The 25,955-nt window shown below is 37.1% G+C and overlaps 2 protein-coding genes across 2 annotated transcripts in view; one reads left to right on the forward strand and one right to left on the reverse strand.

Moving 5' to 3' along the window:
- Window positions 1-25,955, reverse strand: part of LOC134657817 (facilitated trehalose transporter Tret1-like) — a 404,724-nt gene that overhangs the window by 234,650 nt on the left and 144,119 nt on the right. The gene's annotated exons all lie outside the window — the stretch shown is intronic.
- On the forward strand, window positions 5,939-13,282 carry LOC134657815 (facilitated trehalose transporter Tret1-like). Its single transcript, XM_063513383.1, has 9 exons — window positions 5,939-5,997; window positions 6,527-6,756; window positions 9,038-9,130; window positions 9,850-10,080; window positions 10,660-10,789; window positions 11,151-11,237; window positions 11,613-11,830; window positions 12,346-12,528; window positions 13,003-13,282. The coding sequence occupies exons 1-9, from the start codon at window positions 5,952-5,954 to the stop codon at window positions 13,267-13,269; spliced, it is 1,485 nt and encodes a 494-aa protein (XP_063369453.1). The 5' UTR covers window positions 5,939-5,951; the 3' UTR covers window positions 13,270-13,282.

Consider the following 25,955-nt stretch of genomic DNA (forward strand, 5'->3'; position numbering starts at 1 on the left):
CTGTATAAATCAGTTCTATAATAATTATGTTAATGTTTAGGAGTAACAATAATCCGCACAATACAAGTGATTTAGGTATCAAGACAATAGGCAAAGGTAGAAATTGTTTAGCATGTAATACACTAAGAATCCCTTTTGATGACTTTGAAAAAATTACTGGAAAAATAGGGAATTTGAAAGGCAGGAAAAATATTTTAAAAGGAAAATATTTTGATCGAATAATGAACTAGAAAATGATGTTTTATATGACGGAAGAAAGAGACATCTGAATAAGTTTCTTCGAAAGGATTCCTGGTCCAAAGTCTTAACTAATCTTAGCAACGTCACACATTATAGAGTCTATGCGGAAAGAGAAGAGTCGTGGAATGTATTGGGCCCCATACATTTCACGACTCTTCTCTTTCCGCACAGACTCTACTGATAGAAATATTAGAAAACTAATTTTCTCTATATTTTATTGTATTTGGAGTTCCTGAAGTTTCAAGGGTTTAGGAGTTTTGTTCGTAATTTAATTAATCATTTACATTAATGTCATTAATACAATTTTATTATAAATACTCTCGGTCTAGTCTAGTCTAGTCTTTCAGAATATTGATATTTATTGTTAACAAGGTTTTTTCAAATAAATATTTTTCTTTCTTCTTCTTTCTTTAGTCTTTGAAATCTACACGATATCTTCTTGATAACTGATAGCGAACTGGATAATCCTCAGGATGTTGACTATAAAAAGGTTATTGTAGGTACATAATTGAAACTAGTATATAATGAAAGTATTAAAATGGAAATATTGGTCTGTGTGATTGATTTGCTGAGACTGGTTAAGATAAACTTTAGTCAAGAATAAACTGACATAGATGTCATAATAAAGAAAAAGTGACCAATATAGCACTTTAAACTTTCGCGTTTTGTACACATAATTAATGTCATTAAAGGGTCTAAAATAACCAAGCTTAATCGCGTTAGACCCGTTAATGACATTAATTATGTAAAAAGTTACCAAGCCCTCCAGTGGCCGAGGCCAGTATTATTATCATTAGTATAATATGACATCTATTTCAGTTTATAATTGAAGTAGTGTGACTAGTTAAAACACTAATATTTTTTTTTATAAAAATAATTTCGTTTGTTGCCTAGTGTTTTAATAAAGATGTTTACTATTTAGGATACTATACCAAATTAGTAGATACCAAAGGAGTAGATAATCGAGAGCCAAATTTTAATAATATTAAATTAGATGTGATCGTTGTATATTTTTTAATGGAAATAACGCTTTCGGTGTTTAATATTGTTAAGTAGATAGACATTTAAATGTACAGAATAATAAATGTGTTTAAATTTACAGATGCACGGCTGAAGATTAAGCAAATAAAATGACAATAATAATTAAGTGCATTCTCTCAGTTTGAGAAGCCTCCACCTCACTGTCATGTCATACTATCGTAAAAAGTAAAAATAACAGTGTAAGTAAATAAGCGTTTCTCTATACTTTAGAAAATATTCTAAAGTATAGAGAAACGCTTATTTACTTACACCGTTATTTTTACTTTCGAAATAAAATAAAAAACTGCCTTGACAAAGGTGTTTCTTTTTTATACGTATATTACCATTCTAGACCATCTTTAACCATTGTCGAGTCTAGCTAGACCATTTGTATATCTGCAGTTTTTATTATTATTTCGGTTTTAAAACACAAAATTCATCTTACTTTGACCTATTCAGAAACCCTGTCAATATAATATTCAAAGTTGAAAATAGGTTCAGTATATTTCATCTTTTGTCGATTTTAGAACTTCGTCATATATCATTCTAACATTTCATTATTCGTCAATTACTTTGTATTTACTGTTCTAACTAAGTATGCATAACATATATGAAATATGTTTCTAGTCATAATAGTCATATCTTACTAGCTTACTATTATTAGGGTTAAAATCTGTGTTAATATTATCACGTCTTTTTAGTGCATCTGTAATTTAATTAAGTAGTTAGAATATATTTTAATATTGCTCAGTGTTATAGTATATAAAATGGGTGTGATATGAATGGTACTTATAACAGTTTTTATTAAATATTTGGTTATCCGTGCATCCGCAAAGGTTTGGTATCGTTAATAAATGTTCCGCGTAAGTTTGGTTCATTAATTTGACTGTACCGAAAAAAGTTAGGTTAATAATAGGTTAAAAACATTATATCAAACGTACCTATATTACAGAGTCAATTTTTTGGGTATTGTTGGTTATTTACTGCGAAAAAGGTATCGGAAAAAACATTTGTACAAATTCACCTAGAATGCGGATAAACTGCGGAAAAACGAATGCGCTTAGATTACACGATGATTGCTATGAGAATGATGGAACCAAGACAGACTTGTAGATGTCGAGTAAATGCTACCTTTTGACATAGAAAAACAAGTAAGCTTAGAGTGGTCACTTAATACGTAGATAAAAACCCATTTATAATTAGTTTTAAGAGAGCTTTGCGAAAACATATTTGTAATAAGAGTTAAGCTTTATAAGTATTTATTACTTTTTAAGCGAGTTATTAATACGTTTTACCATACCTGCCATATAAGTAATTATTTATGAAAATTATGAAGTAAGGAAACGGATGTATGGAGTGAGCACTAAGCTTACTTAACTATTTCTCTATTGTTTTGATTTGACCATTGATCAAGAACATGATTGTACATTTATATCGACATGCTTACATCACGATGAACTTCAAAATCTTAGTACGAAATTATAGCTTAGCAAGAGTAAAAAGGTATGTTGTACTAAATATTTATCCTGTCAGGTTTTTTTTATTCCATAGCATCATCTATCGCACCTTAACAGTCGGAAATCCATCTATGTTGAAGTTGGAAGTATTTTGTATGTAAATCTACAAGTTACAATTTTACAAGTCTAGTTCGGAAATAATGTTATTTGCAGTATTGATGCTATATTATATATTGTAAAGAAATAATATAATACCATTTATAATGTTAATGTCGTTGGCATCATAAATGTAACTGTCAATATAACTATGTATATAGGGTGTCTGTGTATATAGGGTGTCTGTGTATATAGGGTGTGGTGTTTCGACGGTTCCGTGGGAATCTGCCAAATCCTACACCGGAACAGGCGACACAACAGAAAACCACCGTGTCGCCGAAATAAAATATTTTTTAGCTTGTAAGATTTTTATTATTGAATGTATGTTAGTTTGAAAGGTATGTATCTATGGACCTTAGTTGGCTGATTATAAATGTTTTTTTTTTGATAAATTCTGTTGAAAATTAGCAATATTCGCTGAACACATAACAAAAATCCTTATGGTCATCACGGTATGGGCTTGTAAAATTTGTTACTTGCAGAATGGACGAATAAAACAATAAGGCAGATAATGTTGATAAGATAAGATAAAAGATAAAAAAATAGTTTATTCAAGTAGGCATAATTACAATGCGCTTATGAACGTCAAATAAAGCTAACCGGCTCGGCTCCAACCCTACACCTCTGCCCCGAGAAGATTTAAATCCCCCCTCAATTGGAAAAGGATATCCCAATATCAGTATGTTGAAAAGGAGGTCCCTAATCGTGGTTGTAGGTATAGATAGAGCACGGTGAACATAGGAATGTGTGTATTTTTTGTATGTTTGTTTGTCATGAATGGTTGTAACAAACATATTACAATGTGTTCAAATAAATATTATAACTTTTATTACCCTTTTAACTGAAACTCACGTATTTGAGAATACAAAGTAGTTTTACAGATATATGACACGATATTTACCCGATCATAGCAAATTCAGAATAAATAAATAAATAAAACTTACTTTCATTCCTTACCTTCCACAAGGATTGATAATCTTTAACGATTATTAATATATTGCCTGCTATAATATTTATTACCCATTCATACCCTACGTAGCTTATCTTAGAAGAAGGCTTAGAAGCCTATAGCTGAGTATGTAAACAACTGCTTGTACACGTGATATTTTGATGATATGAATATGCATTTAGCAGCAAGTTGACAAGTCATCACGCGACCAGCGACTTGAGAAATTTAACTTACTGCGCACAGACTACACAGACACCGTAATACAAAGCTTTTAAAGAGCAATGTAAATGCTTGATTTATTGATGAAAATACAAAAATCACTTTACACAGGGTATGCCTATAAGAGGAGTTCCCTCCCAGAACTGGATTTTAGCAAAAAATGGACCAGTCTATATCGGTTAAAAAAACATAATCGAGTAAGAAATGACGGAGATGTGAATTTTTTTTTAATAGTTTAAAAAAAAATCACCTAAACCTCCTCATTTTGAAAGTGTCGGTTAAAAATTAATTGGGTCCCTCACACAAGAGAAGTCTTTTTTCCGTATTTGGCGAAAGTTCCCCCGTATTGCGTAGTCACATGGCAAGTTTTAATTTACCCAACCGTCGCGTTTTAGCATAATATAACACCTATTTTATTGCATTTCCTTATTTACCTCATTATCTCAAGTGTGCGTAACGTTTATCAAAAGGTCCCAGTGGATTATACACGTTTTAATGGTCATATCGGACCTATAAAACATGTACGGTTATCGAATTATAATCTTAAGCCAGCCATATAAAGATAGGTTTCCAATATTTGATTATTTACTCACGCTTTCCAAACTCAAGTAAATTTCAATTTAAATAGGTTATACTCGTATAAAATAATGCGTCGTATGAGGAAATTAAAAGACTGGTAGAAGAAAGAAATGATAGGCGATTACTCCATCGACAAGAGCAAAGCTCTTAAGTTATGATGATGATGATGATGAATCGTACAGACGTACATTTTTGACTTCAAAAAATGATTGACACTAATTCTAACACATACTTTACCTAAGATGCAATAGCTTTGAATATGACCTATTACACAATTTCCGATTGGTCACTAAATGTTTTGATTGGCTAAAACAAAATTCTACGTATATATACTTCGTATATACTTCAAGCGCACAGCATTACAACGTTAGGACGTTGTCAAGCTGCGCGGTACAGTTGAGTCAATCGAGGTATAAGATAATAAAGCTTACTCACGCACGTCAAACGTATGCACATGGGGTCAATTTTGAGCTCTAGTCAGACTTTTATAGGTAAATAGGTAGTTATTCTACTTCGTTGATAATATATGGGTATTAAGTCATGGTCATAATGTTAAAATTTTCATTCTGTCTGTAACTATAATGCTTAGCTCAGTGACCGCTAGTATTTGTAAACTACCATAAGCGTTTGTAAATATCATTGTGACGTTCCACGGGTACCTTGAGAAAGTTATGTTGAGATGGCTTGGACACTAGGAAAGAATGAGTGAAAGAAGGCTTACAAAGAGAGAGAAGTAGAAGCGGGAGTTGGAAGGAGTATAGAGCTCGGCGGACTTTCTCTGATCAGATCGGGGAAAAATCCTAAAGATAGACCAGGTCAAGAGCATCCTAAACCGGCGAGCGTGTATGATGTTATGAAAGTGAAGGATGCGAAAGGGGTATGTTAGGATCGTAGCAAGTGGAAATTCGTGGTCTCTGCCTACCCCTTCGGGAAATAGGCGTGATTATATGTATATATCTGTAAATATTCATGATTATTGGAACAAGGTAGAAATATACAAACTGACAAACACTAACTAAAGATAAGCACTAGAAATCCCTTTGCAGTGAAATAAAAAAGGATTTCACATAAGGTCATTGCGTCAAAGATAGCAATAGTGCGAAAAGTCATTACGAAAGAGATGCGTAAGACTGAAGATATTTATCGAAGGCTATAGTGATTAGTGATAACTGTAAGGGAAAAATTGGCAGGTCATGTCAGAAGGAGCTATTCGGCGCAGTTGCGCATACGGCGACGCACGGCTGTCTCAGCTCCGTAACTTTTATGTGCCCCTGGTACTTACTCGTTAAGGTAGTTCAGTTTAATTTTAGTATTTAAGTACCTAATTCAAAATGAGGATCCAGAGTTTTTTGCGTCAGTGTTTGGGGACAACCATAAGTAAGTGTTTTTTGTATAAAAAAGCTCCACTATACCTAGAATCCATTAATTTTGTCGTCTTTTATAACGGGGGTCATTTGCGTCAAATCCGGTAGTTCGTTTGTGATGTTGGCCTAATCAGTAATCCAAGTTTGAGACCTCAAGCGGCGAACGCAACTTTGTCAAAAAACGAAAAATCGCGTTTTTTTATATTTGGGCGATTATAACTAGGGACTAGTTTATGATTCTCAAGACGTTTTTAATGTAGACTAAATTTACTACAATACGAGACTAAAATTGTCTCTGTAGATCTAATATTTTCTGAGATAAAATTTTCAAATTAAAAATTCTTTCAAAGATGAATTTGTAGTAGTGAGTTCCGTGAGTAGGTACTTATGCACTTTTGGCTCAGGCAATGCCGCTTGGCAGGATTGTTCCTAAGGCCAAACAAAGCTGATTTGGCCCGGTAACCACACTCTGAGACAATTCGATGAGGTTGTTTTTGTGCACCTGGCTCTATAAACTTAATAATGCAGTATTATGGTTCCAGTGGCCTTCCCGAAGTTCCTTCTCGGCTCCGGGACAGTATGGCCGTCCTACGCCCTACTCATCCTCCAGAGCGCGTCCACGCCCCTCTCAGGACCCATCAGCCTCTTAGAAGAAGCCCTCATAGGCAGTCTACCCTACATCTCCAGCATTTTCATGTCTCCCTTCGGTGGAGTCATTGTAGATAAATTTGGGAGGAGGTGGAGTGGCATTTTTACAAATGCTGTAGTTGCGGTAAGTTTCTTGACCTATTAAGTATTATTTTTATATTTAGAGTTTATTTTATATATAGTCATCATCAGATATATCAGACCGGCTAAGGTGCTCAAAAATATCTGATCACGCCTCCGTTATCAAAGCTTTAGAGCGCGTGTTCAGATATTTGTGAGACTGTATAAATTAATACAAAAAAAATAGAGTTTTGTATGTCAAATAATACTATTTACGTACCAATTTTTAGCAACGAAAACTAGAATTTGACGTAGATATATTAAACGTACACTGACGTCAGAATGATATTATGATATTTGAATCATATTTTTTTAGGGTACTCATTTATTGTATAATAAGTGTTATAAAATGAATATAAAACTAAAATTAATGAATGAATGAATCATATTATTTAGTTATTGTGCCTCTAACCCACGCCAATAGGTACATACAAGGACAAGTATAGCGAAATGCACGATAGGTAACTAAATAACATTGATTCAAACATCATTCTGATGTCAGTGTACGTTCGAATTGGCCTGTTAATAAATCAAACTAGTTTCTGGATTCGTCAATCTATGCGTCCAAATCCAAAGTTAAAAGTTTTTGTTTTGAGTTTATAGATTGACGAATCCAGCAAAATTAGAAACTAGTTTGATGTATTCAAAAGGTACTTTAATACGAGATACAGTACGTAGCGGCCTCCTTTTTAGGGTTCCGTAGCCAAATGGCAAAAAACGGAACCCTTATAGATTCGTCATGTCTGTCTGTCTGTCTGTCCGTCTGTCTGTCCGTCCGTATGTCACAGCCACTTTTCTCCGAAACTATAAGAACTATACTGTTGAAAATTGGTAAGTAGATGTATTCTGTGAACCGCATTAAGATTTTCACACAAAAATAGAAAAAAAAAACAATAAATTTTTGGGGTTCCCCATACTTCGAACTGAAACTCAAAATTTTTTTTTTCATTAAACCCATACGTGTGGGGTATCTATGGATAGGTCTTCAAAAATGATATTGAGGTTTCTAATATCATTTTTTTCTAAACTGAATAGTTTGCGCGAGAGACACTTCCAAAGTGGTAAAATGTGTGTCCCCCCCCTGTAACTTCTAAAATAAGAGAATGATAAAACTAAAAAAAAATTATGATGTACATTACCATGTAAACTTCCACCGAAAATTGGTTTGAACGAGATCTAGTAAGTAGTTTTTTTTTATACGTCATAAATCGCCTAAATACGGAACCCTTCATGGGCGAGTCCGACTCGCACTTGGCCGCTTTTTTAAATATCTTTCCTTAAATTGAAATAATCATTATTATTTAGCAGTGGCGCTAGTGTGCACGTTGATGGGCTCTTAAGATGATAGTGTTGGACCTGTACGAAATCGCTTTTTCATACAAACATAGTCCTTATTGTGTCTGCATCAGTCGACATCAAAATATGTCTACATTTTATGTCATCGACGTCGACTGTACTTACATGTACAATCTCATTTACTGAAGTGTTTGTGCAAAAAGTTACCATAATACAATACTTACCTAATCTTACCTCCTGTCGTGATAATAACATTGCATGTTTTGATAAAAAAGGCAATATAATAAGTTGGATATTTATCTTGTTACTCGTAATATCAGTATCAATAAAAATAGCGTAATAATTATCGTGAACAAAGGAATTTGGAAGGGCCGATATGCGTACGTCAAATACTAGATATTGAAACGATATGGATTGGATATATTATGTCAGTGTCAAACAAGTGTCAAAAACGACGTTTCTTCAAACAAAAACGTCACTTTTGACACTTGTTTGACCCTGACATATCCGATCCATATCGTTTCAATATCTAGTATTTGACATATCTCATTGTTCGAATACGGCTGTTTTAGTAAGGGTACACAACATGTGCTCCCTTTTTAAACAAATAGGGCAGAAGTACCTATACTACTACAATTTTGGCACATTTCCACCGTTTTTGGGCAAATTTGATTCAATACTAAATAAGAGTATCATATTAAAAAAAAAAACAACGGGTTGCACTCCGGGAGTGCCGACAGAAGTGAAAACTTAATGACATCTTACGTCTTACGCTCTCGCGAGTTTAACATTTTTTCCCCACCTCAAAAAGTGCACAGCGCCGCTAAAAAAGTTTTAGCACTAGCGCACTTCAAAAACCTTCCTAGTAGGAAATAAAAAGCCCTTCCCCGAATAGGTGAAGCGAAAAACTCTATTGACTCGTTAACAATTTTGGTCATACCGTCATACCTCCAATATTGCACGTATTGTTTACGTTACTCTGCTTTCAGGTATCGTGGGTGTTTGTTATATACGGGACAACATCTCCTATGCTATTAATTGGAAGATGCTTATTTGGCGTGAGCGGTGGTTTACTTATGCAGGTATTTTTTTTTTATTTGACGCTATCTCTAAAGCTTAATTGTTTTGAAATATTTGATAAAACTCCAACATGACTAAAGGGGCCCACTGATTACCAGTCCGCCGGGCGATATCGGCCTGTCAGTTGTTCGGAGCTGTCAACTTTTTGTTCTAACTGACAGACCGACATCGTCCGGCGGACTGTTAATCAGTGGGCCCCTTAAGAACTACGTCAAGACAGTAAACGTAATAAATTAATTTTTATCAAGCAGAAACGTCTGCAAGCAATAGTGTAAACTTTAATATTAAAGAAAAAATAAATAAAAATTCACTAACTCCGGCAACTTTCGAAAACTAGAGACGTCTTGGAACACCAATCGCTGCTACCAACTGAACAACGCAGGCTTATCAGAAGCGTGCGAATCTTTCTATTCCTTCCCTTAATGCTCACACGGGGAAAAATGGGAACAGGAACATACAAACTTTAAATAAATGTCATATACTAAGAAAAAGTGACCAAGGCCTCCAGTGCCCCAGGCTGCAGGCCTTGGTCACTTTTTCTTAGTATATGACATTTATTTCAAGTTTATAATTTTTAAAGTAGTGTGTCTACTTGAAATAAAAAAACAAATTAAAATATTTTCTGAAAATAATTTAATTTGTTCTAATACAGGAACATACAAGATTTCAGTAACAACCCTACCAGAATACCATAACCAATTAGAACTATGTATATTCGCAGGTAGCCTGGGCATTCGCAGCAGAAGTGTCCGAAGATGCCTGTCGAGGTTTCATGTCTTCCATGCCATCAGTCATGTACGCTTTAGGTGCCCTGGTATCCATAATCCTTGGCTGGTTGACCACGTACCACAACATTGCGTACATAAACTTCGGCCTGGCGGTTGCGAATGCGATCACAATGTGGTTGCTTCCTGAGACCCCGGTGTATTTGTGCTTAATTGGAAAACATGAGGTAAGTGATACATCCGCTAATGATTAGTTAGAAGCTTTAGCAGAATTGTTGGTCAATACGGACTGTAAAAAAACACCTTAAATATGCTGCTGACTTAAGAAATACCTGACCAGTATGAATGAACACTTGGGACATTCAGTATGAAAAGTATCGGACTAGTTTACGCGTCGGTATTCCTTACCTTTCTCTAACAAAATGAAATAAAATAATTATGTCTCTAAATATATGTAAAACAATCAAACTTTTGGACGCGAATTGTAGAGGTACTCTACTCGTACATGTGTATACCTTAATTTGGAAGAGTATTCCAGAGTAGCACATACTGTAGGCGCCTTGTTTCATCCGCGAATGAAACTGACTGCTGACTGTACTCAGGTTGAACCATGTCTAAAGATGTTGGAAACACGAGTTTTATCTTATTCCGGGTGGTTCGTTCCTCTATAAATTAAATTAAATTAAGATAACTTAAAGTACCTATTTATATTTCTAAGGGTACCAAGGATCATTTGGTGAAAGTGTAGTCGCCTATTTTATGAATATGATGTTCCACAATCGAGTTTAATTTATTTTTTCTTGCAGGAAGCGTTGAAATCGTTATCTTTCTACCGTGCGTCTACGACCAAAGACAAGGCTGTAATCGATGAGATGGCAGAAATTAAAGCCAACCAAGACAACAAGCAGAGATCTGCGACACTAGTACCGACTGAAGGTAAAACAAGCTGATATAGATTTAAAAGACTACAAGTCCAAAGATACTTACTTCCTCTCGAATATGTCCAATGTACAAAAATCTACAAAAGCCCCTTGTTAAGTCTGCTTAGAAGCGTAGGGTAATTGCAAAACCTTACAATAGTCATGGCCTGACATACTCTTGGCCGGTTTTATTATTGGGGATTGGGGGTATTAATATTGGGGGTTTTAAGGAAAAAAAATACTTATGCTGTAATAACGAAATGCTTCAACAGGATTTTATAAACTCATTTAGTCATCCTTAAGCTTCCTATGTGGGATGTTGCCTTTTTTAAATACCTATAGGTACCTAGTTTAATAAAGGCTATATTTTTTTCCAGAACCCGTGACACAGGATCCCGAAAAGCAAAATCTAGCGAAAGAAGAATTTGTTCCCCCTGTAAAACTATCAGCTATGCAATATTTCCGTAAGAGATTTTTTGCCTCTGTTGTCCATCTTACATTATTTTTATTATTTTGTTTTGAAGACTCCTGCAATTTTGTGTTTCTCATTCCATGGCAGTTAATTATTTCTATTAATGCAAAAGTTTTTAACTTTGATGGGTCAAATCTATTAACTAGCAATTTACTTGAACAAAACTCTCTACAGAAGTTAGAGGGTTAAGTTACTTTTCAGTAAGTTGGAGGACAATCTTTCCCAATTGAGATTAGGCAGCTAGAAAAATATGTGTCTGTTATTTTAGATCTAATATATATCAAAATAAATCAAATCGAAGCCGGACAGTTGGGCACCTTGCCTTGTTAGTCTTGAAGACCAGTTACAATTAGATAATTTTTTCTAGGCATTTCTCCTGGAGCGCGCTGGTCTTTCTTCGTCGTCACTTTACTCATGACTCTCTCCATCTTCACGGGAGTTACCTCCATCCAAGTGTACGGTGGAACATTATTTCTCAAGGCCACCCCCTCTCTATCGCCTGACTTGTGCGCCGTTCTTATGGCTTCGATCTTGATGGTGGGATCCATCGGTGGAGCGGCTTGCACGGATTTGTTTGGCAGAAGGGTAAAATACAATTTAAAGATTTTGCTCGCTTGAATTTGCTCTTTCATATGAAAATCCCTCCAAACAATGCGGAATTGGAACTGCCGAAATGACACTTTGGTACTGGTCTGAGAATGCTTTGCTTTCAACGAGAGGTTATTAATTAGGAGCTGTTCCCTTAAAATCTATGCTACGTTCAGATATGTTCCTGGGCGATCATGAATCCCATGCAACGACAAAGAGCAGTATACATTATATTAAATACACAATCTCGAAAGAGAAAAAAAATCTGACTTCAATATTATATTTAGTCATTAATTATTATATTAAGACACTTGTAGGTACTTATACTTCCGACAAAATTTCCCTTACGACAATTGAAATTTCTACTGTCGATAATACCTCTAAAATCATAACTACCAACATAATATAGTTTCCACAAACAGGTATTTTTTTGAAACTACGTCTGATAAAATTCTACAAGAATACGATTTTCAATTATTATCAGTTAAAATTTTTCGTCCCTAATTTTTAAGGTCTTACTGACATCAGCATCTTTTATAAACGGGGTCTGTATGGTGCTGCTGGGTGTAATGGTCCGCTGGCCATTTGGCCCCGTGTGGTTGGTGCCGGCCGTCATACTGGTCTTCTGCTTCGTTTTCAACTTTGGCGGTGGCATGATACCGTATGTGCTGTTGGCCGAAGTATTCGTCCCTGAGGTGAGCTAAGTTGCTGTGAAGTTTAAATCAATCATAAATGCGTAATAATACTTATTTAACACGCAGCAAAAGAAAGATATCCGAATAAGGATAATCTAATAGCTTATTGAATGAATGGACTATACAGCTGAATAATCTCTTTCGCCAATCGCCCATCGTGCGTGGCGCATCATCGTGAACCATGCCGGAATGCACGGAGGTTGATATTGGGCTGTAGCCGCGCACGTCAGTTGACGTCTTTGGCAAAAGGGCCAAAGCCTTAAAAAAGTATATAAACTGCAATAAATATATTACGTACGTAAACGACTCGGAGCTCGACATGCTAATATTGACTACTACTGCTAATACTCGATATTTAGAAACATAATGCTTAGGAAGGTCAGCTGTCAGGGTTCTCCTTAAATCCTTATCTTAACTCTGATTATAATAATTACAACACTGAATACTTACCTAATTATAAAAACTTTCTTACAGGTAAAAGGCTTCTCGCAATCCATCATGATGCTATGGCTGTACATCGTCAACTTCATCCTTCTTCTCGCCTTCGTCCCAGCAGTAGAATTTATAGGCCTGCAAATTGTTTTTTTCGTGTTCGCGGGCTGTGCCTTTGCCTGCACATTATGTACCTATTACATGATACCAGAGACCAAGGGCATGAACCCGTATGTCATCGAGGAATTGTTTTCGGCGAGGATAAAGGAGGGAAGGTGGTGGGTGAGGCCTACTTCTGAGAATAAGTGAGTCGTTTACAAAATGAGAATGAAGAACAAAAATAATATCAGGAATTTTTTTTTTTTTAAAGGAACTAGTTATATTTATTAATAAAAAAAAATAGTCTTATTTTAGTTAATATAGATCTGCGAAGATTTTGAAAGGCGGACGTGAAGTCCCCAATAGGCAATTAATGGCCAATAGTGTGATTGCATCTTTAATAAAATCATATCATATCAAATGTCTTTCGGCTATCGTAGGTATAATAAGAGCCTTGTGATCAGTGGGATGAAATCGATTTATGATGATAATAAAATCATATCATATCAAATGTCTTTGGGCTATCGTAGGTATAATAAGAGGCTTGTGATCAGTGGGATGAAATCGATTTATGATGATAATAAAATCATATCATATCAAATGTCTTTGGGCTATCGTAGGTATAATAAGAGGCTTGTGATCAGTGGAATGAAATCGATTTACGATGATAATATAAGTATGATGAGGCTTGTACTAGACCTGGACATGACAGTTTAGTCAACATGGGACTCCGTACAAAATTGAAAATTTCAATGAAACCTTATAAAGACTAGTTAAGTTCCTTAAATGGGCCCTGAACAAAATGTTCTCTAAAAACAAAGACGTATGTGATTAAATGTGGTAATATACAATGAATAACCAGTGATATCCTATTATGATATGTACCTACTTATACATAACTTAATTTAATTAAATAATAATTAAGAATTTTCTGCTTGTTTTATCTTAGGGTGAACCCAGACGAGCGTAATTTTGTGGGTTTCGAGCTGCGTAATTTCAGCTTCATTTTCGTAATGCTAATATTTGTAGGCTCATTTTGCGTCGCCGTGTGAACCAAACAGGAGTTTTGTATGTTGTGAACAACCATAATCACGCGACTTACAACTCAAAAGTTACGCTTCTGTCTGACTTCACTCTTAACTCGATACGGTGAGATCCATCAGTCACCTGCAAGAATATGTTACTCTTAGAAGGCCGCAAAAATATCTGACACGATCTTATTTGTAGTCACAAGAGCGTGTCACATATTTTTACAGCCTTGGAAGAGTAACATACTATTACAGGTGACTGTCCAAGTAGATTTAGATTTCTCAGTACAGATGATGAGATGATAAATACGTGAAAGTCATCTGACTGCCACATATTTATCACCTCATCATCTGTACTCTGTCTCTAATGGAATAAGTAATGTGTCAATGTATAGTGAACTAGGTACAGGGATGTGTCATCTAGGTCTCCCTACGGTACGGAACCCTAAAACAAAAGAAAAAAAGAGTTATGATATTGGCGGACAGTGTATGTAAGTATAGATTCCCAATATAAAAATAGAAGAAAGGAAGAAAGAAAATACATTTATTTACATCAACCATCATCTTCCTCGCGTTGTCCCGGCATTTTGCCACGGCTCATGGGAGCCTGGGGTCCGCTTGGCAACTAATCCCAGTAATTGGCGTGGGCGCTAGTTTTTACGAAAGCGACTGCCATCTGACCTTTCAACCCAGAGGGTAAACTAGGCCCGTATTGGGATTAGTCCGGTTTCCTCACGATGTTTTCCTTCACCGAAAAGCGACTGGTATAAATATCAAATGATATTTCGTACATAAGTTCCGAAAAATTTATTTACATCAACCAAATCAGTTAAATTACAAACTAGACATAGACCAGATGGACGTTAAAAAGGACCCCTCAGCGTAATGCTACGGTAAGCCGCAGCGCTGATTTTCAGTGGGGACCTAACTTAAAACTAATAAGGAATACAGACGATAATGAAATTGATAACACATACAGGAAAAAATAAATAACACAACTAAAAGATAACAAATTTATTAAACATAACAAAAACATAAAACATAACAAAAATCATGAGAATATTAAAAGTAAGAAAAAGTTAGAGTAAAGAAGTTAAATGTTTAAATTTGGCCCAGTGCGAAAAAGAAAGAAAAGAAGGGTAATTAATGGTATTGATGCTGCCACTAAATGTTTTGGGTGTTAATAATACGATATACGCTGTATAGGCTGTCCATCGCAATTCAACGCGGTAACGCAGCTAGTGTGAAGGGCACTTTTGCGCCGGGGGTAGCGCGGGGAGGCCTCTTTCAGTAGTTTTTAGGGTTCCGTAGCCAAATGGCAAAAAACGGAACCCTTATAGATTCGTCATGTCTGTCTGTCTGTCTGTCTGTCTGTCTGTCCGTCTGTCCGTCTGTCTGTCCGTCCGTATGTCACAGCCACTTTTCTCCGAAACTATAAGAACTATACTGTTGAAACTTGGTAAGTAGATGTATTCTGTGAACCGCATTAAGATTTTCACACAAAAATAGAAAAAAAAACAATAAATTTTTGGGGTTCCCTATACTTCGAACTGAAACTCAAAAATTTTTTTTTCATCAAACCCATACGTGTGTGGTATCTATGGATAGGTCTTCAAAAATGATATTGAGGTTTCTATTATATCATTTTTTTCTAAACTGAATAGTTTGCGCGAGAGACACTTCCGAAGTGGTAAAATGTGTGTGTCCCCCCTGTAACTTCTAAAATAAGAGAATGATAAAACTAAAAAAAAATATATGATGTACATTACCATGTAAACTTCCACCGAAAATTGGTTTGAACGAGATCTAGTAAGTAGTTTTTTTTATACGTCATAAATCGCCTAAATACGGAACCCTTCATGGGCGAGTCCGACTCGCACTTGGCCGCTTTTATATTCCTTGTTTTATTTTAGATATATTTAGGGTTGTGTTGTTAGTTTTAATTTAGTATTATTTATAGATATACCTATTTAGTTAATAAGTTATTTATTTGTCTTTTTACTGTCTTTATCAATAAAATAAATGTTATCTACATACGATATTTTATGTTTGAAACTATGAATGGTATAATACTTAGGATTAATAGAAACAATTGAGAGATACCGGAAGCTTACCTACTTTCATTCCGTAGGGCACAAGGGTTGACAATATTAAACGATTATCATTATATTGCCTGGTATTCAATGTTTATTACCGATTGATTAAACCACTACGTAGCTTATCTTCTGCGCCGATAGTTGCGTATGTAAACAACTGTTTGTACACGTGATATTTTGATGATTGCACATGCATTTAGCAGGAAGTTGCTAAGTCATAAGACTTAAGATATATATATCTTACTAATAGGTACGCTTAGACTACACAGATACCGAATTATACCTACAGCTTTTACAAAGAGCAATGTAAATGCTTGATTTATTGGTGAAAATACAAAGAACACAATACGTATGCCTATAAGACTTGAGAACTGGATTTTGAGTAACATGGGACCAGTCTGTATGAAATTTCATAAAAAAAAAATACAAAAATAAACAAAAACATAATCGGGTAAGAAATGACGGAATTCTGAAATAAAATCTTTTATTAAAAGATGAAAAAAAAAGAACATTCTACCGAACCTCCTCTTTGTGAAAGTTTGAAGTCGGTTGAAAATTTATCGAGTTCCTCACACGAGAAATGAGTTTTTTCCGTATTTGGCGACAGTTTTGCGTAGTCTGTTGGCAAGTTTTCAACTTCAACTTTTATTCAGCAAGTAGGCCAAAAGGGCACTTTTACACGTCAACATTTAATTTACATACAAGCAAAAAGAACTAATACATACATTTTAATTTTGACAGTTAAGGTGACAGTCCATTTCCAACCGCAGCTGCACTACTGTTCATTTTACTATGGAAATTGACAGTAACAGCGACGCGTCAGTACCAGTAGTGCAGCTGCGGTCAGAAATGGAATGTTACCCTTTTAAACCCAACCGTCACGTTTTAGCCTAACATAACTACTTATTTTACTGCATTTCCTTATTTACTCATTATCTCAAGTGTTTGACTGACGTTTATCAAAATGTCCCAATGGAAACAACCGACATTGATACCAACATGGATTATACAGGATTTATTGGTCATATAGGGTCTATAAAACGTGTATAGTTATCGAATTATATCTTAAGCCAGCCATATAAAGATAGGTCTCCTGTAACTGATTATTTCGTGACAATAAACCGACGAAGTAAATTTCTATTGACGCAGCGCAGCGACGTAATATAGGCAGGTATAAATAATAAATAAATAAATAATAATAAATATTATAGGACATTCTTACACAAATTGACTAAGGCCCACAAGTAAGCTCAAGAAGGCTTGTGTTGTAGGTATACTCAGACAAAGATATATGTATATAATATGTATAAAACACCCAAGACTCAGGAACAATATCTGTGCTCACCAAACAAATAAATGCCCTTACCGGGATTCGAACCCAGGACCGCGGCTTCACAGGCAGGTCCCACTAGGCCAGACCAGTCGTTGAAAGGTAAAGGTACAGGTGTAACGAACCTCTTAGTAAATTTTCTCCAAAAACTGAATCGATAAAAAGTTCTATTCTATCATCGAACCTGCTAACAAAAGTTCACTAGAATAGGTTGAGAATTGCGACCTGTAGATGAGAACAGTAACGGAGACCTTCGCTGATGCTCGGCCAATTAATACAGAGGTGAAGTGAAGTCCGATGACAGCGCCATCTTCCCTACCAATCACGCCGATGAAGTGTACCGTCGTGACCAAAATGCATCACGGTCTAACATGAGTTGCGTTCTCGAGCGCGACTTGAAGTGGCGCAAGATGTATGAAGTCGCGCGTGAGAACGCAACTCATACTAGCTAGAGCGCCTGTTGTTCAGTATGAACGGGACCCTAAGGTCTTCATTTACTTAACATAAGAGCTATTTAAATAGTCATAATTTTGTGTGACAGTTTGCTCTGCATATAAATCAAATGAAGCATTATTTAGTTGATGTGTGTACAGTCAACAGCAGAAGTTGCTAAGCGGGCGAGGTGTTCAAAATGATCTTGTCGCGACGTTATTGTTAAGAGATGATTGTATTTTTTTTTGCTTGTATGTAAATTCAATGTTGACTTGTAAAAGTGCCCTTGTGGCCTATTTGCTGAATAAATGTTGAAGTTTGAAGTTTGAGAATAAGAGCGTGCAAGGTCTTTTTCAACACCTCGCCCACTTAGCAATTTCTGCTGCTGACTGTACATACTAGAATGTCTCGGTCAAACAACTCATCTAAATCAGCTAGACTTCCAAATTTGTCCGGACAATATATTGGGTCATTGACAATCGTATTCAGGGCTGCCATATCTCATGTTAACCTTTTCGACGCCGTGTCAAACACAAAAGCTGTCTCTCAGACGCCACGTCACGGAAGTGTCAAAACTGAAATTGAACTTTATGCACCGATTAATACGTCTTTGGCGTTGGACCGACGGTGCGTATATATCGGTCTTTGGCGTCCAAAAGGTTAAACGAAATAAGTTCATTCTCAAATATATTAATAAATAGGTACCGACTGTTGCCTACTATAAAAAAAAACAAATTAATTATTAATGAGAATTTTAATGATGTCAACGTCTTTGACTATTTTTAGGCGATAGATACTGATTAAAGACGCGTGACTTTAGGATAACTCAAGCTCATCCACGTAAGGTAAACGTACCTACTAATGCTCGACATGCTAATGCCCAATAGATGACACCCTGCTGTCACCTCTATTGACAATGACTTAAGTTTCAAGATGACAGTACTACTACCGCGTCGAGCACCGGTACGTTTACCTTACAAAGACACTATCCAATATTTTTAGGTCGGCCGCGTTTTGAAAATTGTGGTAGGTACTTATCTTGCATGAAACGGGAATGAATTAATTAATTTACTTACTTAGTATAAATTTTTCATGGACAAAAAAGGGACAACCGGAATAAAAGATTTTAACAGGATGTACACAACCCTTGTTTAGAATGGTGTAGGTATAACTTGCTATAGAATTTGCTGTCTTATTTCCCGATCTTAATGCTCCAAATGCAGTGCCAACTGCCCAGCTGACAATTATTGATATTATGATACATGAGATAAACGTATACAATCGATGCGTTTTGATCAATTGAGAGCGTAACGCTTAAAATCGGCTGTCATACAAATATTCAACGTTTTTAGCGTCGGAATATATATAGAAGAAGCTCTTCGTCCATTTTTGACTTCAAAACATGGTCCTAGCCATTCATTCATTCTTTTAAAATTACGGCTTCAGTCCAATCAATGGCACCATTTCACCAGTATCGAGGTATTAGGAGCCAGGTAATAGGACTAAAATTGTACGGTTAGTACAAGACAGTGTACGGTGATTTTATTAGCTCTTGTAAAGCGATAGCTGGCCTTTACAAGTAACACATGGACTACCGGCCGATGACTCCAAAATGGCTGTTAAATTATCCATTCACTGCACACCACCACATTAGTTTACTGTATGTAAGGTTTTGTTATATTGATAAAAGAATTTAACATTAATTATTAGCTACATTGACTATTCTGGTGACGTCATGTCCGATGGCGGCAAACGGGAGTGAGGTGACCTGGCGCACAAGGGCATTCTGGGCGGGAGATCGTAACCGAACGGACGTCTGATATTGTTTACAGTGAAGTTGTTGGTTTTGTGAACTTAAGTATAAAACAGCTTTGAAATATAATTACTTTTATAAACTACAAGGTGTTGGTTATTTCCGAGGTTGTTTACAAGTCAGCCAGTGGGATAACGAAATTCCGTAAGTACTCGCTCACATGTATATTTTGTTAACAATGCATATTATAACAAATATGATTAAGGATCCCTTGTTCAATAAGGTGATGGGGTAATTTGGAGACGAGTGTATAATCAGGTTAGGTAGCATATGTGTAAAATATTATAAATATTTAATAGAAGACTCAGATTTGTAGAATAAAATGCTTTTATTTCGATAAACTATGGGTTAAATTGTGACATCACCTGTTTCCGTACTTTTTCGTTAGTGACAGACGATCATGTGGTGCAACCACGTGTTTTAACTTGATAACCACGTGTTTTATAAAACAACATTTTGAATTACGCCTGCCACGTGGTAGGTCGACATGCGGGTTATACCACCGACTTTGGGTTCTTTCTTTGTTTATAATTACCAAAAATATCAGATATGGGTGTACCTCAAGGTACTATACTGTGGATAAATGAAGGTTGGAAATTTTTTGGAAAACTTAGGATTTTCAAAATTTTTGATTTGTCAATCGTTGGGCCTAGGGTCCACAGGGGTATCACAGGGGGGCTAAATTTTCATTAGTTTTGCGCTAGGACGCACCGTTTTCGAGATATAAAAGAAAAAAGAAAATTTAAAGTTCTAAAGTTACTCTATACCTCCCTAGTTGAAGTACTAATGCTACCATACGACGAGTTTCAGATAATGAATCAAGAAGATGGGAAACACCGGAGCTTAGTGACTCCAGGGCGTGATCGATCCCGATCGAGGCGCAGTGAGACGAACGTGCGACACAGGAGTCGCAGCCGCAGCCACAGCCGCCGCTTGAGGGAGCGAGAGCTAGCTCTAAAGGAAGAGCGAGAGCGCATTCGACAGATGGAAGAGGATCTGCAGAAAGAAAAGGACGCCGAGCGTCGCTCACGGAGGAGCGAACGAGGATCGTCGTCAAGATGGAGCCGCGAGCGCCGCAGCCGCAGCCGACCACCGAGAGCCGGGACCAGCCGCGAGCCGCGCAGCCGCAGCCGAGAGCGGGGACCCAGAGCAACGCGTGACCGGGCAGGAAGGGATTCCACGAGCATCGATCGACGACATAAAAGGTCATGTAGTCCTTCTTTCTCTTCTAATGATATTGTTAAAATAATCAAATCCATTAAAGATGTCTTACCGTCTCAGCCGACAACACAAAGCCAAATTCCGATTAATAGAAATATCGACCATAAAAACATTATTCCAGAATTTAATCCATCCGAAAAAAATCAAAGGATTGATGTGTGGTTAAAAAAAGTCAACGAGTGTGCTAAAGTTTACGGCTGGGACGAAAAGACTGTTATACATTTTGCTATGCAGAAACTGACAGGGTTAGCTAAGACTTGGTTTGAGAGCCTTAATACAATTTTGTTTTCATGGGATGAATGGCAAACTAAATTAACTAACGCATTTCCATCAGAACAAAATTACGGGCAATTACTAGAAGACATGTTGAAACGTAGGAGTAAGTACCAAGAATCCATTGAAATTTACTTTTATGAAAAATTAGCGTTGCTAAACCAATGCGAAATTACGGGTAGGCGGGCAGTCGACTGCCTTATCCATGGCATCGGTGACAGGACTATGCGATCGAGTGCGTTAGCTTTACGATGTGAGGAACCCGATCAACTGCTCAAATTTTTATTAAGCAATAATAAAGAATCATCCGTAAATTTTTCGTTGCCTAAAGAGAGGAGCGTAGCTGGTAGTGATGATAAGACGTCTAGTAAGGGCGGCGCGAAAGTAAATCCTAACATATTTTGTTATAATTGCAAGGAGAAAGGGCATATTTATTCTCGCTGTCCTAAGCCTCTAGTTAAATGTAGTACGTGCCAAAAGGTGGGCCATAAACCAGAGATGTGTAAGCTAAAGTCGGACTCTGGTTCGACAAAGGCTGACACTGTACCTAGAGTTATGCGCATATACGGATCTAACCCATCCGACAAATTTAGAAAATCAGTACAAGTTAATGGTGAGACAATGGCAGCCTTTGTCGACCTAGGAAGTGAAGTCACTCTTATACGAGAATCCAGTTTCTCTCATCTTGGGCTTTCTCATGATTGCATTCCTAGTGCAATGATAGGGTTCGGTGATAAGCTGGTGCAGTCCTTAGGATCGGCAGAGTTGACAATAACAATTGATGGCGTGTCTGCCACCGTTATGTGTAGGGTAGTTAATGATAGCCTTCTTGAGAAGTCGATGCTCATAGGTCAGACTTTTTCTGAGCAACCACATATCGTGGTTTACAAAGATGCAAATAAGTTGCAATTTTTACACATAGGTACAGAGCTTCCTAACTTACCGGACCGAGTTGATGAGAAGTTAGAACGAGTAAGAATTGTAGCACGGAACAGGATATATGGGGTAGCTAGCGTAAGAGCCGCCACTGGGACAGAGTTTAGTGGTAGCGTTGTGTTAAATACGAATGTGGTAGGGAAACCTCAAGATCAGTATGTAGTTTGCGGCGGGATTTATGAGGTGAATAAGGGTAGTCTTTTTGTAACGGTTATGCCCTGTGCTTCGTCTTGTTACCTACAAGAAAATTTTGTATTTGCGCGAGCAGAACGTGTAGAGGCGGTATATAGGTTGTCGGATATAGGTACAACATTATGTCAGTCCGAAAAGGAAATATCTGTAGAAGAAACCGCGTCATCACCGTTTGATGAGAAACAGCTCCACATAGGTAAAAATGTTACCGAAGGTGATAAAAACAAGCTCGTTAAACTTCTCAGCCGTTACGGTGATTGCTTTGCTTCTGATTTAGCCAGCCTAGGTTGCACTAATACAACCGAAATGAACATAGAGTTAAATAGTGAGCGACCGGTCGTATATAGACCCTACAGATTGTCACATCATGAACGTGAGAAGGTCCGTGCGATGATAGATGATATGTTACAAGCCGGTATAATCAGAGAATCCGTGTCTAATTACGCTAGTCCTATTATACTCGTCCGAAAGAAGGATGGCGGCGTCAGGCTTTGCGTCGATTACAGATTACTGAATTCAGTAACTGTAAAGGAACGCTACCCAATACCGGTGATAGAAGACGAGATCGCTCGTCTGGCCGGCCAGTCATGGTTCATCACGTTGGATCTGATGTCCGGGTACTATCAAGTACCAATCTCAGAAGGTAGTAAGCATTTGACAGCGTTCGTCACGCCGGATGGCCAATACGAATATAACCGTATGCCGTTCGGCCTGGCAAACGCGCCAGCGGTGTTCCAACGTATGATGAACCGTGTACTGGGACCGGCCAGATTCGATAAAGCTACCGTGTATATTGACGACCTGTTAATTTTTGGTAAGACCTCCGCGGAATGTCTGAGTAGGTTAGAAGAAGTCCTTTTGTCGCTTAAAAAGGCTAATCTGAAGCTTAACTTATCTAAATGCAGTTTCCTACAAAACGAAATCAATTATTTAGGGTTCGAAATCAGTTCGGCAGGCATGCGGCCGGGAAAGACAAAAATTCAATGCGTGGTCGATTTCCCACGACCTGAAAATGTGCATAATGCTAGACAATTTCTTGGGCTCGTGAGTTATTTTAGAAAATTCATACAAGGTTTTGCTCAGTTAGCCCAGCCTATAACAAAATTACTTAAAAAGAATGCCATTTGGGAGTGGGGAAACGACCAGGAAGAGTCGTTTACAAAGTTGAAAGAAAAGTTAGTTGATAGGCCTGTACTAGCAATCTATGATCCTACTGCAGAGACCGAACTGCACACGGATGCGAGTAGGTTAGGCGTAGGCGGAATTCTCCTTCAACGACCCGCGGGGAGTGGGGGTTCTTTTCATCCGGTGGCGTATTACAGTCGCCAAACTACCCCGGAGGAGAGGAACTTCCACTCCTATGAATTGGAGACATTAGCCGTGATATGCTCGCTTAAAAAACTGAGAGTGTACTTATTAGGTAAACCATTTAAGGTAGTCACCGATTGTAGTGCCCTCCGCTCCACCTTCGTAAAACGCGATCTTATACCTAGGATCGCCAGGTGGTGGTTAGCGTTGCAAGAATTTCAATGCACGGTGGAATATAGGGCAGGAACTAAAATGGCACACGTCGATGCACTATCTAGAAATCCCATTACTGATGTAGATACCGAATGTCCCGAACAATACCCTTCTGTCATGACAATTTGCGATGATGACTGGCTTCTTACGCTACAAATGGGTGATTCGGAACTGTGCCGCATCCGCGATACTATTAGTAGCAATCTAGACCCCAAAGGCGTAGAATACATTAGATCAAATTACGTTTTACGGGACAATAAAGTATTTAGATGCATAGGCGGTGATAAGGAATGTTTGAGGTGGGTAGTGCCGAAGGGCGCAAGATGGCAAATATGCAAGCGTAATCATGACGATATAGGTCACGTAGGTTTTGAAAAAACACTAGATAGAGTTAAAAGAAATTACTGGTTTGCAAAGATGAAAAAGTTTATAAAGAAATATGTAGGAGCATGCATAGAGTGCGCGTATGCCAAAAAGGGTACAAACGCAAAGGAAGGCCTTTTACATCCCATAGAAAAGATTGAAAAACCGTTTCATACGCTGCATATAGACCATCTTGGGCCCTTCGTTAGATCAAAAACAGGACACACTCACATATTAGCCGTAGTAGATGCATTTACGAAGTTCTTATTTATAAAACCGGTTAAAAACACGAAAACTCAGAACGTAATCAGGGCATTGCAGGATATATTCGACACCTTCCGGGTGCCTGATCGAATCATTAGTGATCGTGGGTCATGTTTCACTTCTCATGCGTTCAGAAGGTTTTGTTTAGACAAAGGCATCAAACATGTACTGAACGCAGTGGCCAGCCCGAGAGCAAATGGCCAAGTCGAGCGATACAATAGAACGATCCTTGACTCGCTGACAGCTCAGGGCCTTGGGACGGATGAGAGAGAATGGGACAGGGAATTAGGGAAAATTCAGTGGGGACTAAACAATACAGTGCAGAAGACAATCGGTAGGGCACCAGCTGAAGTTATGTTCGGGGTTGAAATGACAAGCGAATATAATCCTGTGTTAAATCAAGTTTCAGATAAGGCACAAAATGATTCGTCCTTAACGTCTATTCGTAGAGAGGTTAAGGATAGGATTGACAAGGCTCAAGACGCTCAAAAACTACGTTATGATCAGGGTAGACGTCCTGCGCGTTCCTATAAGAATGGTGATTTAGTAAAAATTACTAAAGTAGCATTCCAAAACAATGGCAAGAGTACCAAACTTATGCCTTCATACGAGGGCCCCTTTAAAGTCGTTAAAGTACTAGGTAACGATCGTTATAAGGTAGCTCCCATTTCTGGTTATGAAGGTATGAAGAATAAACGGAAAACTACAGTGGCTGCGGACAGAATGCGTCCGTGGATCCATATAGCCTCATTAGAAATCGATAGCGATAACGAAAGCGATAACGATGTTTCTTACATAGAGGAGGTAGATGATTCAGAAAACTAGATATCGCAAATGTATTTTTTTTGTCTCGTTTCAGGTCGAGTGCTAGAAGACGCGGAAATAGTTGGCGTGCTTAGCTTGGCCTGGAACGAGATGAATTAATTTGGATATATGCTCGATTGCATATTTGGTTACAAGGTTACAAGGATATTTGGTTACAAGGTTACAAGGATATTTGGTTACAAGGTTACGAGAATATTTGGTTACAAGGTTACAAGGATATTTGGTTACAAGGTTACAAGGATATTTGGTTACAAGGTTACTAGGTTATAAGGATATTTGGTTATAAGGCTACAAGGATTATTGGTTATATGCCTACAATGATTATTGGTTATAAGGTTTCAAGAATAATTGCATACAAGGCTTTTTAGTTATACGATTACTGGATTATTTGGTTATATACATAGTTCCCATGATAAAGAGTTAAATATCTACTTGGATAAATGATATTTTTTTTTAATAATGTAATTAGTATTTGAATAGATAATCACTTGAACATAATCTTAATTATGTAACAGGCAAATTGATATTAAAATATATATTTATAAAATACCTACTTAATCAAGAAGCTCCATTGGATATGTAAATTTGGAAGTATAAATTAC

This window comes from Cydia amplana, chromosome 21 (genome assembly GCF_948474715.1).
Source record: "Cydia amplana chromosome 21, ilCydAmpl1.1, whole genome shotgun sequence".
NCBI lineage: Eukaryota > Metazoa > Arthropoda > Insecta > Lepidoptera > Tortricidae > Cydia > Cydia amplana.

Excerpts from the sequence above, each read along its gene's own strand:
- LOC134657815 (XM_063513383.1), top strand. The coding sequence starts at position 5,952 with ATGAGGATCCAGAGTTTTTTGCGTCAGTGTTTGGGGACAACCATAA. Across the intron at positions 5,998-6,526 it reads GTGTTTGGGGACAACCATAA|TGGCCTTCCCGAAGTTCCTT; the intron begins GTAAGTGTTTTT and ends TTATGGTTCCAG. Across the intron at positions 10,790-11,150 it reads GACACTAGTACCGACTGAAG|AACCCGTGACACAGGATCCC; the intron begins GTAAAACAAGCT and ends ATTTTTTTCCAG.